General features: G+C 36.6%; 3 protein-coding genes across 3 annotated transcripts in view; 2 read left to right on the forward strand and 1 right to left on the reverse strand.

Moving 5' to 3' along the window:
• Nucleotides 1-1,176: 1,176 nt before the first annotated feature.
• Nucleotides 1,177-3,034, forward strand: LOC118742738 (kynurenine 3-monooxygenase-like). The gene is made up of 6 exons (XM_036475044.1): nt 1,177-1,478; nt 1,541-1,628; nt 1,889-2,057; nt 2,127-2,378; nt 2,522-2,752; nt 2,819-3,034. Exons 1-6 carry the CDS (start codon nt 1,358-1,360, stop codon nt 3,017-3,019), a joined length of 1,062 nt encoding a protein of 353 aa, XP_036330937.1. The 5' UTR covers nt 1,177-1,357; the 3' UTR covers nt 3,020-3,034.
• Nucleotides 3,035-3,796: 762 nt separating this feature from the next.
• On the reverse strand, nt 3,797-5,240 carry LOC118743809. Its single transcript, XM_036476572.1, has 4 exons — nt 5,224-5,240; nt 4,702-4,745; nt 4,121-4,352; nt 3,797-4,029 (listed from the first exon to the last, which is right to left on the reverse strand). The coding sequence occupies exons 1-4, from the start codon at nt 5,238-5,240 to the stop codon at nt 3,999-4,001; spliced, it is 324 nt and encodes a 107-aa protein (XP_036332465.1). The 3' UTR covers nt 3,797-3,998.
• A 5,975-nt stretch (nt 5,241-11,215) lies between these two features.
• The window catches only part of LOC118742740 (terminal nucleotidyltransferase 5C), a 325,265-nt gene continuing 323,333 nt past the window's right edge, over nt 11,216-13,147 (forward strand). Inside the window, exon 1 of the mRNA XM_036475046.1 lies at nt 11,216-11,231. The gene's annotated coding sequence lies outside the window, so the exon portion shown is untranslated. The remainder of the gene's footprint in view (nt 11,232-13,147) is intronic.

Raw genomic sequence — 13,147 nt, forward strand, 5'->3', positions numbered from 1 at the left:
AAGATGAAGATGAAGATGAAGATGAAGATGAAGATGAAGATGAAGATAAGGATAAAGATCATAACCCCTTAACTTTAACTCATCTTAACTTAAAAACTTACTCCACCTGAGCTCACCACACATTAATTCACCACACTTTAACTCCCCACACCTAAGTTCACCACACCTCAACTCGCCACACCTTAACCCCCTCACCTAAATCCACCACACCTAAATCCACCACACCTAAATCCACCACCCTTAATTCACCACACCTCAAATTTCTCACCACACCTTAACTCACCTCAACTCACCGCACCAAAATTCACCACACCTTTATTCACCACACCTCAACTTTCTCACCATAACTTAACTCACCACACCTGAATCCACCACACCTAAATTCACCACACCGTAACTCCCACACCCAATTCCACCACACCGCAGCTCACCACACCCAATTTCACCACATGACATGATATCACTTGATGTGGCATCAAAGGCAACATCATTTGGCATAAAATGAACCAAAATAAATAAGATTTAGATAGAGGTGAAAAAAATGGATAAAAAGGAAATACAACTGAAGAGTGTGCGGTGTTATATTGTGGTGTGTTATGCTTCATATATTATGTTATTTATTCTTATGTTATGGTTATGTTATGTTATGCCAAGTACTAAGCTAAACTCCCCTCCACTTAACCCATTCCAACTAATGTTATTTTAGCTCATTCAACTTACATAAACTATCCTTAATTTTATCGGTTGAATTTCAACCGCTGGGCGAACACTAGTATATATTATTTACATACGTATATACATTGTAATTATTAAGTCTGAAAAAAACACGAATTTAAATCCCAACACTTTGCTTACTGACTGTTTAATATGCGCATACAATTGTTATAATTGATTAAATAGTTGGAAAGTGATTGAAACGGGTTAAAACACGAGAGATACAACATTCAGTGTCAGCAAGTAAAACGCTATATGGCTATGTAAAAAATCTAAAGTGATAAGGGGAGAGAAAATGATAAGACACACGCTGTGGCAATGATTTAAGCCGACAAAGGACTGCAATACTGACGATTCTTACGTTTTATTAAAGTTATTCATATATTTCTTTATTAATAATAAAAAATAAAATAAAATAATAAATAAAAACAAAATACACTTCCTTTATTTCCAGGTCGGTTCATTAGCCGCCCTCAGCTTTGCTCGTCGAGGACATGAAGTACATTTGTATGAATATCGTGAAGATATACGCAATGCGGAGTTGGTGCAAGGTCGTAGCATCAATTTGGCTTTGTCGCAACGTGGCCGCAAAGCGCTTGCCGAAGTGGATTTGGAGCAGGAAGTACTCGCAACAGCCATTCCCATGCGTGGTCGTATGTTACACGATATTAAAGGCAATCGCACCGTTGTACTGTACGATCCCTGCACGCATCAATGCCTCTACTCGGTGGGCAGAAAATATTTAAATGAAGTGCTGTTGAATGGTAAGCTTTGTTTGGACTATAGTTTGGCATTTGCCTAAAAGTTTTCAATTGTTTCGCTTTAGCGGGTGAAAAATATGCCAATATTCATCGACATTTCGAACATAAATTGAATTATGTAAATCTGAGTGAGGGTCGTATGGAATTCAAGCGGTGAGTTGATAAATTAAATTTATACAATATAAAGAACCATGCTAATAAAATTATTTAGAAAATATATTCACTTATTCTACCGCTAGTGGTTGTGATATCAACAACATGGCATTTATTTCGTTCTCACGACAGTAGGGTCTGTGTTACCGGAACTTTCCAGTTTAGTATCTTGGAAAAAATTGTCACCAGCATTCCCCACAACTTTTGTGGAATACTTTTTTTTTTTTACAAACACAACTATCTTTCTTCTCCTTTTGCAGCATGCAAACTAAGGAAGTTGTCGAAGATTTTGCAGATTTGGTTGTAGGTTGTGATGGCGCTTTCAGCTCGGTGCGTCAGCAATTGGTCAAGAAGCCAGGCTTCAATTATTCACAGGAGTACATTGAACATGGTTATTTGGAACTTTGTATACCAGCAAAAAATGGCGAGGTATGGCATTTTTGCAGTTAATGGCCGTTCTTGTGTTGCCCTTAAGAACTAAATAAATTTATATAACAGTTTCAAATGCCTGAGAATTATTTACACATTTGGCCACGTGATGAATTCATGATGATAGCGCTGCCCAATCAAGATAAGTCGTTTACTGTCACACTTTCAATGCCGTTCAAAGTTTTTGCAACCATACATACTACCGCCGATTTATTAAACTTTTTCCACAAATACTACGCTGATGCAGTGCCACTGATCGGCGAGGAAAGGCTGATTAAAGATTTCTTCAAAACACGACCACAACATTTAGTTTCGATTAAGGTAAATGGTGGACTATTATATTTTCTATAATTTATTTAATCTAATGACTTTATTCTATTTTCAATATAACGCAAATAAGTAATTATATTATATAAATTTTCACCGAAGCTCCAGTTTATAATAAAATATTTCCTAATTTCCAGTGCTATCCATACCACTACGGCTCGAAGGCGCTAGTTCTAGGTGATGCTGCACACGCTATGGTACCCTATTATGGGCAAGGCTTAAATGCAGGCATGGAAGATTGTACGCAGCTAATGTCGCTATTTAATCAAACAAGTTTAAGTACCGCTGAAGTATTGCAGCAATTTACTGAGTTGCGTTGGCGTGATGCGCATGCCATTTGCGACTTGGCGATGTATAATTATGTTGAGGTAAATATATGTACTAAAATTTATATTTTATATTTTTAATAAAAATATTACATCATTTAAAAACAGATGCGTGATCTCACCAAACGGGCAAGTTTTCGCTGTCGTAAATGGCTTGACACGTTACTATTCCGTTGGTTTCCAAGCGCTTGGGTGCCATTATATAATAGTGTTTCCTTCTCCAGCATGCCGTACAGCAAGTGCATAGCTAATCGCAAGTGGCAAGATAAGGTGAGTGATTATGGTATAATTAAATTTAATACCACTTAAAACTTCTAAACCCGTTGCTTTCTACTTTTCAGCTGCTAAATAATGTACTAATTTCTACTGTGCTGGCGGTCATTGCTATCATCATTGCCATATATTTGGGAGTTTTTTAAGATGTTACTTTTAAGTAATGAAGTTACTAGTATTTAAAGAGAAAGAACGAGCTATTTAACGTCCGTAGGTATTAATTGTTGAAGATTTATAATTTTACGTAGAGTTTGAAATTGAATGCATGCATAAATTGTAGTCTTGGGGGGGTCGTAGATAATTATTATACATATATTAATTCATACATATGTACCATATATAGGAATTGAATGAATAAAAAATTGCATATCGATGCTTTAGTGCGTAAAGATGCCAATTGATTTGGATATAGTTTTAAATATTTTAATTGTGTGATTCGAACCAAGAATACGCCCCAGTTACATATATCGCTATTATTTGCACAAAGTGTTTACTCTCTAGTATCTAACTGGAGCAGTGCAGTTATCTGCCTAGTGAAAAGATATATTTGGATATTAAAGAGTAACTTCTGCTTATCCATTTACCCAGTATTACTCCTAATATTCATAGTTAAGCTGAAACACCCTTAACAGTCATCAATGATATTAATATTAACCTTATATTTTGCATGAATATACTATTAGATTTCAGCGCTATAGTCAGTATCAGCGATGACTGTTAGATCAAGTACCAGACATTTTTACATTGGCAAAGATTTTGTTTTTTGTTTTACACTTTTACAAAACAGCTAAGATTAATCAAGGATTTTTAATAAATATTGATCATTATTCATTGACCTTGAATTAAAGAACAGTCTATTGAAGAAAACGGAAATTTAATTGTGATAAGAGAATTTATGCATATTTTCCTCGTGGTTCCACAAATTCTGCGATCAGCTAAAGCAAGAAGAATTTCCAAAAGTGTTGCCTACTTTTCGGCAATGTAGAATATTCAAAGCACATGTATGGTAATTTCTTCAATCCATACGTGACATATATGTATACATACTATATGTTTTATACATTGTCACACCATTTTAATCATAAAATTTATGCATTTATTAAATTAAGTGATATTCAATAATATTTCATCACTCACTGTGTTTTCGGTTGGTCGGCCTCGTTAAGAAATTCGCCACTGCTTTCTGCTATTAAATTTAAATGCTTTGCACACTGCGCACATCTTTCGCCTGCTTCGCTCTGCGTCCAAATGGTTTCAAGTATGTAGATGGGGTAATTCTCGTGCCCACCAGCTGCTAAAGACCGACCATGTGCTTTGCTAATTTCTTTAATATTATTTTTTTGTTTTTGGAATTGGCGCCTGAAATGCTCTGAGTTTCATAGAGGCAAAGTGAAAATAAAGAGAGAAAAATTATTGTAAAATATATATGTACGTTTGTATGTACCTATGTATGTATACATATATAGATTGGTATAACAGATATGGACATGTGTATGTATGTAAGAGTAAAACCGCTTTTAGACGGGTCGATTTCTGTCGACTGGAAAATTGACTGAAAAACCGACCAGCCAAAACACTTAAATTTTGCGGTTGAATTGTCATTTACACTGGTTGAATTTGGTTGAACGACATAAATCGACCCGTGTAAAGGCAACTTAAGAGCTATAACACATAGTCACATTCTTTGGCTCTGCAACTGTTGACTATTGGAAATTTACCAGAATATTCTATTTTTGTTGAACTTCTGTTTTGTTGACGTATTCTTTACAAACTATGCCGGCTGAGTCTGAGCATGACATTAAGCATGTAATCTGTTGGCTTTATATGTACATATCTTTTTATATATATATTTTAGTATATTTACATACATGTGTTTGGTTTTTTTAAGAGAGCGAGTGATGTATGTATACCTTAACAATTTCTAGTTTAGTTTTGGATATAAGTTCCGCCGCTCTGCCACGTTGATGTTTTACGTTCTTCATATCGCTGACGAACAATATGATTAGTCAATATGCACATACATATGTATGTACATACTTTGGTTTTCGGTTTAGTAAATTGTTGCAATTTAAATTTCATTCGAAAAATATGAGCATTGCTCGCTGAGCAAATAAAAAATGAAGGAAAACATAAATAAAAACCACGTGGTAGTAAATAAGGTTGGTCAATATACATATACGCATATGTATGTATGTATGTATGTATGGCCTATCGCACTGGGAAAATACATAGGTAAGCACCTTACGAGGTAAGCCATGTTTAGTTTCAGTTTGTCATCATTGCCAATGTCATCTACTAGTAAAGCACAAAATGAACACCTCCGACGACACATGACGTTGTCAGTTGCAAAATAATGTGCAGCCGAAGTTATTTCCAAGAGCCGAACTACTCCGAGCGACTGCTCTGTATTATGCGTAACTTACTTTGTAAAATGGCTCAGAGGTATGTTTGATACGTAATGTACAGACCAAATTCCTACTTACTTACAACTTTGTTAAAGTAAGGGAAATTCGGCAGGGAAGCGGTAAGGACCGCCGGGTGAAGGGCACTACCTTACCAGCAACTTATGCCTTACTTTAGCAAAATAGTAAGTAAGTAGGAATTTGGACTGTATATTTCGTATCAGACATACCTCTGAGCCACTCCTTATGTAATTCGGAATTTAGAGTATAAATTTGGTATCAGACAAACTTCTGAGACGCTTTACAAAGTAAGTTACGTGTAATGCAGAACAGTCGCTCGGAGTAGTTCGGCGCTTGGAAATAACTTCGGCGGCACGTTATTCTGCAACTGACAACGTAATGTGCCGTCGGAGGTGTTCATTTTGTGCTTTACTACTAGATGACATTGGCCATGATGACAATTTATGTACTAAAAACTGAAAGAAAACATGGTGTTTTCGTAAGGTGTTTACCCATTTTCTCAGTGGGATGCTTTATAAAGCATACATATCCATCCACATACACATCCGCATACATTTTCCTTTAAGGTCATCGCCCTCCCGCCATTGGCCACTAATGTTTTTGTTTATGCAAAAAAAAAACATGTTTTGTATGTGGGTCGTAAACAATTTTTTTTTTGCCAAACGGAAAAAACTTATGTTTCGGTATTGCTGCTATATTTTTCTTGTGGTTAAATTAAAGAGTGGGAAATCCAAAAGTACAAACCAAAATTCCAACTATTCTCATAAAACGGCTTAACATTTGCTACATGATTCCTCCAACTATGAAAACTATTAAGAATTCGGAAAAACCGACAAGCGGTTGAAGTGCCAAATAAGAAGAAGTCAGGAGGAGAGGAGTTAAGGCCCGTTTACATACAACTTTGGCGTTGCGTTGGCGTTGGCGTCGCTTCGACAGCTGACTATGAATATATGTATTTATATGAAAGTCTCCATATAACCAAAGTTGGGCAACGCCAACCCAACGCAGAAAGATGGCCAACTCTCAACTTTTCGCGCGCGTCGTTCGTCAGCTGTTCTAAATAATCAAAATTATGTGATTTAATTTTAATTTTTAATCAAATGCGGGCAAGAAATATAGTTTTTAATGCAATTATTGATGTAAAAATTTTGATTTATCAGCCGCTAGTATGTTAATTTAGTGACCAAAGTATTCTGTGCTAAGCGTTCATTGTAGCAAGCACGGGCCTTACTCGCGCTGCTGTCAAAGCGACGCCAGCGCCAACGCAACGCCAAAGTTGTATGTGGATGGGCCTTTACACTTTTTAATCTTTTAAAGTCCACTCCAAAGGACTTAGGTTCGAGCTACATTTAAACCCATATAAGTTCTCTTTAAACCTACCAAGTGTATTTCTGCATTGAAAAAGCTTCTCATACAGGGTAGCGTGATTTTGAATTAGTCAAATCACAAATGCAAAAATCAAATTGATATCTGAATTCAAAATCCTAAATAACATAAATTTATTATGTATTTGTTTTCAAAAAAATATATATATACATATATAAATGTATATATGCATATTATTTGTTTGTGACTTGGTTCGTCGGACCAATAATCAAATAAATTTTATTTTTGATTTGATTTGTCGTGCAAATCAATTTGATTCGTGATTTTCCACCTAAAAAAATACTTTTTTATATTACGCAAGTACGATTTTCTATTTTTTTGCAATGCAAATCAAATCACGAATAAAATTTATTTTTTGTTTGGTTGATGAATCAAATCACAAAAAAAAAAAAATAATTTTTTATTTGTCCGACGAATCAAATCACAAAAAAAAATAGTTTTTTTATCTGTCCAACGAATCAAATCCAAAATAAACTGAATTTCTCATTTGGTCGACGAATGAAATCACAATAAAATTAATTTCTTATGTTGCTGATGAATTAAATCACAAAGAAAAATTTATTTTTTTTTGTCTAACGAATCAAATCACGAATAAATTGTATTACTTATTTGGTCGACGAATCAAATCGCAAACCAAATAGGTATCTTAATTAAAATCGGATTCAAAATCAAAAAGGATTCTAAATCACGCAGCCTTGTTCTTATCAAACTATTTGCTATTCGGAGGCGGTTTTAAATTGTGTCCCACTTTTTGTAAAAACACACACCACAAATTGAAGAAGTAACATTTAGTAAAAGTGTAACCGCAAAAAATATTCTGTCTTATCCTGAGTTTCGCCCGAAAAAAAAATTCACCCGAAAATGTTTCATCCGCCCATAGTAAATACATGGAAACGAAAAATGAAAAGTGAACTGATTCGCTTGTCGTACTTGATTCTTTATTCCTATTTGTTTGAATGCAAGTGAAAGAGTTTCAAGACTCTCGTGAGTCCGCTTTTTTTACAAGAGAAAAATTCGACCGAAATAATGATGAAGCCGTACAGTGCAATAGCAAAAAGTACTAATTATGCTCCGATGTTCCTGTAATTTACTATCTGTATTTAGTATTATTGCTTAAGAATGAAGAAATCTGACAAATCGCATAGTTTGGCAAACGGCCTCGCCCACTACACAACTTTGGTAGCTTAGTTTTAACCAGAAATATTTAAATTTGAAAGATAATCAAAATTGGCCCACGCCCACCATTCATACAAAAACAATAAAATGATATTATTATTTTTTTTTTTAAACCGGATAATATTTAGCATATCTGCATCCTAATGTAGCGATCGTAAAAGTTCACCAATCTACATCCTTTTGTATGCTTCTTCATTCCTGGACAAAAGTATTGAATATCAAATTTCAGTAAAATCGGATCACGGTTACTTTTTTGGCAGCTTATATGGGAATCTGTTATACATTCATGTTTAGAATCTTATAAAAAACCTTGGTTGCGCATTTAGAGTCTTGGACTTTCTGCTACTCTCAGACCATTGTGCGCCGTACAAATTTTGCGCTGACACGCCCACTTCGATAGTTTTGTTAATTTGACTTTCGATGCTTCAGAAATAAACCGCAGCTGTACGAATGTCACTGATGTTCTAAGGTCCTCTAGTACAGCTTCCAAAGAGGCAGTCGTTTTGAAAAAGCCCCGACTGGATCCACTTGTTGAATGGCAATCATGGTAACTTCGTCAGATGTTATTTCAACTAAATTTCGGGTGGTCTGTCATCTTTGTGTCAGCTATAAAATACTAAATATTAATTTTTTGCTCATTTTTGGGTATGGTTCGTGGGACTTCCGCCAAACTATTTCGAAAAAATATAAAAAGTTTGTCCTCCGGGAATTTGTTTCTCCCGAAAAAGAAATCCCCCATTAATTAACTAGTAGCATTTTCCCCTAAAATTTGGGAGGAACTTCGAAAGAGCTGTTTGAAACCTTTTTGATAGCTCAACTCCGTCATTTAAAATAAAAAAATCCTCAAGGAATTTTTGTTCATGATAGGAGGAAAGGGAAAAGAGAAAAACTCCCAGTGAGTTTCTGTTCAGAATCGTCCTGAAAGATGTACGTGAGCTGGACCGATTTGAAAAAAAAGTTCAAAATTTGTATTGTTTTGATTTCGTTTTATACAATTTTTCAACATTTTTTAACTTGTATCAGCTGGGATGGTTCTTTGGAAAAAATATTTTTGAAAACAATTTTTATTCATAAAAATCCGATTTTTTAGATATTTTCAAATCGGTGCAGCGCACGTTAATTTTAATATTTGTCCGAAATACTTTATGGGAAGTCTTAAAAACTAATAAATGAACTGTACTGATTTTTTTTTTTTTGTATGAGGAGTGATGCACCCCAATCTACATACATACATAAGTAAACAAGAATGTAGGTTGGAAAAAGTTGAAAAGCTTTTAATTCGCAACAACAGAACGGAACTAATTTCGTACAAACAAATAAATGTGTACCTACTGTATAAATATTTATAAGTACTAGTATGCATGTGCATATACATACATACATATGGGACATATAGTATGAACATAGTTCACGGAAAGTCGCACATTTTTATTTTGAAAACAGTTCACGGAAAGTCGTACATTTTTTAAAAACAGCAGATTCCTATATACATATGTACATCCACTGAAACCAATTCTATGTATGTAGGTACATATGTACATATATGTAGATGTACATATCCGTACATATCGTCGTTCAAAGTACAATACAGCGTATCGTGGTTCTGCAAAACCCCGTAACTGACATTTGTACCAATAATGAGATTTGCTCGCCGGAAGCTCCTCAAGCCATCAAGCCTTATCCATTTATAGCCAAATATGTATCGATATTTAAATATAAATGGTAGAGATAATTAAGGATAAAAGAGAGAACCCTGCTGAAATAAGACAGGTTTTACTCTCTCTTGTAAAATGTTGGCAACCTCACATACAAGGTTTTGCATTCTCTTGATACGCGGTTTTGTACTTTAAACGACGATATGTATAAATTTGATGTGTGATCATGATTTAATACCCAGACTTGTACCATATCTCTTTATATACAATAGAATGAATCTGTGTGAGAAAAAAACCAAAATTTTTACGCCCACTCTTAACGAATTTATATTGTTGGTGATCTGCGCACTTGAACCGCACGGCGAATTTTTCAAGGTGCTACCTAAATACATACACATATTTTATTATACTTGCTTGCATGTTGACTTTAGTATTTCCCGGCACCTTTTTTTCTTCTCTCTTTCTCTTCTTAATTTCCTGGTAATCATACTCTAACTCTCTTTACTACCTGTTCTTTTACTTGAGTATTTAGTATGGATAGCGTATGAGAAGTGCACAATTTAACCAATTTGCCACGTGTTTAAAATTGAATTGAAAATCGAATTGGCGTATAATAGCGGTATTCTAATTCCTTCTTCGTTTCTTTCTTTACAGAAAAGCACACCCTGTTAATTAAATTCCCTGCAGGATGCACTTGATGAACGCCAGCTGTTATTAGCCAATTGTCATCGTCTAAAGATCCCTCACTTCGCATTGAATGCGCTACAAATAATGTTTTCGTGCATTGAACCCATTAAATTCCCATTCAAGTCAAGTAATTGCGCGATTGCTAGTAAAATGCCTGCTGATCTAATGGCTAGCGGAATCCAGCGCAACTATTTGATCTCCCGCTCCAAAGGCAGAGCCCTATCTAAACATCGAGATCGCAACCAAACGTCAAAAAGCATCCCCCAATGGCAACGGAGGGACGCGTCTTCATCGGGTTGCTGGACTTTCAGGCTTATTCCGAGTATCGAAGCCCGGCTAAACAGATCACATGGCGAAGTAGATTTTTATATGACCCATCTTGTGAATGGACATTGTTGTTTCCGACCGTACTTGTGCAAGTATAGCCATGATGATACAATGGAATGTCGTATTCAACAATTTTATTGTGCTTGAGGCCGTTTTTAATGAAAATTTTTCTAGTAAAAAACAACAATTTGCATTTTGGTAGAAGTTATAGCTGCTATTTCGGAGATCTCCACATCTGCTCATTAGACTTCTAATGGTTAATACGGAAGTGTACCGAAAACTGCCGATCATAATCTGAGCGCTGAAAATTTGATCTCATACATATTAAATGACAACAAGGTCTGGGGTGTAGTGAAATCTATCTGGTTATAATCAGTAAACAGCAAAAATGAATTAGGAATTGTACAAGAAATCTTTACGGAAAGCACAGTCGGCAAACGCTCCCGAATCCCTTATCACAAAAGTGGATGGGGGAATGTGGAAATGGCATTATGGAGTGGGGCATACTATAAAACACCGCCTTTCTCTGACAGAATGCGAAAGCTTTGTCGTGGTTTCATAAGGGCCACTTGATGGATAGTCCACTACCCCAAGGTACGTATAAAAAGAAAACCAAAGCAGAAAGCATTTGAGCTTGACTAAAAGTTTTTTAAACAGAGATGTATTTTGAGAAATTAGGGCAACTGTTGGGACAGAGTATTGCCAAGCAAGAATCATCGTCTTTTTAAAGCCGAGGAATGGCATACACGGTATTTTACATTTCCTTCTATGTATGAATGTATCTCTAGGCAAACCTTCGAGTGTGGTTCTGCCAAGAAAAAGATTCTCAAACCATTTCGACTTTGGTGTAGGTGGCGCAAAACTGTACGCACACCACAAGTCGGAGAAAAAGCTCGGACAGGGACTTACCAAACCAGGCTCCAAACTAGAAAATATGGTAGGAGGAGGCGTTTACTCGGAGAAATTGGGAATAAAAAGATCATTCCGACTACCTGACCACTGTAGTGTCTTTCAAGCCAAATTGGCAGCCATAAAAGAAGCCGTTGACAGACTAAAACTAGCTGTTATCGCCACTACGGAAATATATATATACTCAGACAGTCAGGCGTCCATTATGGCGCTTGACTCTGTCACTATAAATTCGGGAACAGTTGCCAACTGCCGCAAATCACTTAATGTCAGAGCAGTTCGCTTTGCATCTGGTATGGGTACCGGGGCACAGTGACATACCAGGAAATGAGAAGGCAGACGAGCTTGCAAGGGCGGGTACTTCCTCTCCACTTTCACCAGCCTGGAAGAGGATGGGTATGCCACTCGCTTCCTGCAAGCTCTTACTAAGGGAGAACTTCCTTGAAGAAGCGGCCTCCACATGGGAGCGCACTGAAAACTGAAATACAACGAAGCTTACATGGCCAAAATGGGATGTACGGAGATCGAGGGAAATTCTCACTCTCAATAAAGTCGATATGTCACTGGCCATTGGTCTGCTCACAGGACATATCCTGATAGGAAGGCATGCAGAACGCCTCGGGGCTAGTCACAACGACTACTGCAGGAGCTGCCACGACGAAGAAGAGCCTGAATCAATAAGGCACTTACACTGCGATTGCCTAGCACTAGGCAGGAAAAGACAGAAATTCCTAGGTATAGGTCTTCTAGACGATCTAAGCGCGACTGCTAAGTATGGAATACGGCAGTTGCTAAGGATCGCAGACTCCACGAACTGGTTTAAGGAGTAGGGTTTTCTTTTTATCCATGTGGTATCGCAATGGGCCCTGATCGGGCCTAAGGGCGCTGGCGGCCTCTGGGCCTAGAAGCCACTTCAACCTAACCTAACTTACCAAAAATCTTTATAACTTTTTTAGTAGCTTCATTCGTAGCGCTGTAAATGTAATCAGTAGTCTTGATACCTATGAGAAAGAATAGTTTGTCTGACAGCGCTGACTTAGTACAAAGTGGGAATAGTTTGTCGGCTATCGACCAGTTCAGATGAAGTAACCCGGGAACATCGAACTATTAACATTACCTGGCAACTTTTTTTTTCTATATCTCTTCTTTTCGCAACTAACGTGCTTCCGTTCTCAATTGTCTTCAACCGCTGGAAAAATAGTATTTGTGACAATTTCGATCTCACTTTTATTCCCGTACTCTTTCGCATAATAAATACATATGGCCATACATTTGTAAATGTGGTAGACATATGACTAACGCACTGCGTTTTTAGTGCGCACGATCTTTTAATATAATCTGCAAATGTAATCTACGCTCTCTTACAATCGTGCCTACTCCCACTCTGTCGAATTTTGTCACTTTTCTTTTAACTATCAGTTTTATTAACAATGCTCTTCAGATATTTGCTTCGCAACGGTTATGCCTGTGTTAGCTCTTTCATTTCTTTATACATTAGATTTCGCTATTCTTGTACTCTTCTGGCTCTCTATCGCTCTCTCCCTCTTTGTTTTCTCCTTTCGCTACCTACATAGCTGGTTGCTGTCTTCTCTCGTCAGCTG

Source organism: Rhagoletis pomonella, unplaced genomic scaffold (assembly GCF_013731165.1).
Source record: "Rhagoletis pomonella isolate Grant_MI unplaced genomic scaffold, Rhpom_1.0 Rhpom_scaffold_00007, whole genome shotgun sequence".
In the NCBI taxonomy this organism is placed as follows: domain Eukaryota; kingdom Metazoa; phylum Arthropoda; class Insecta; order Diptera; family Tephritidae; genus Rhagoletis; species Rhagoletis pomonella.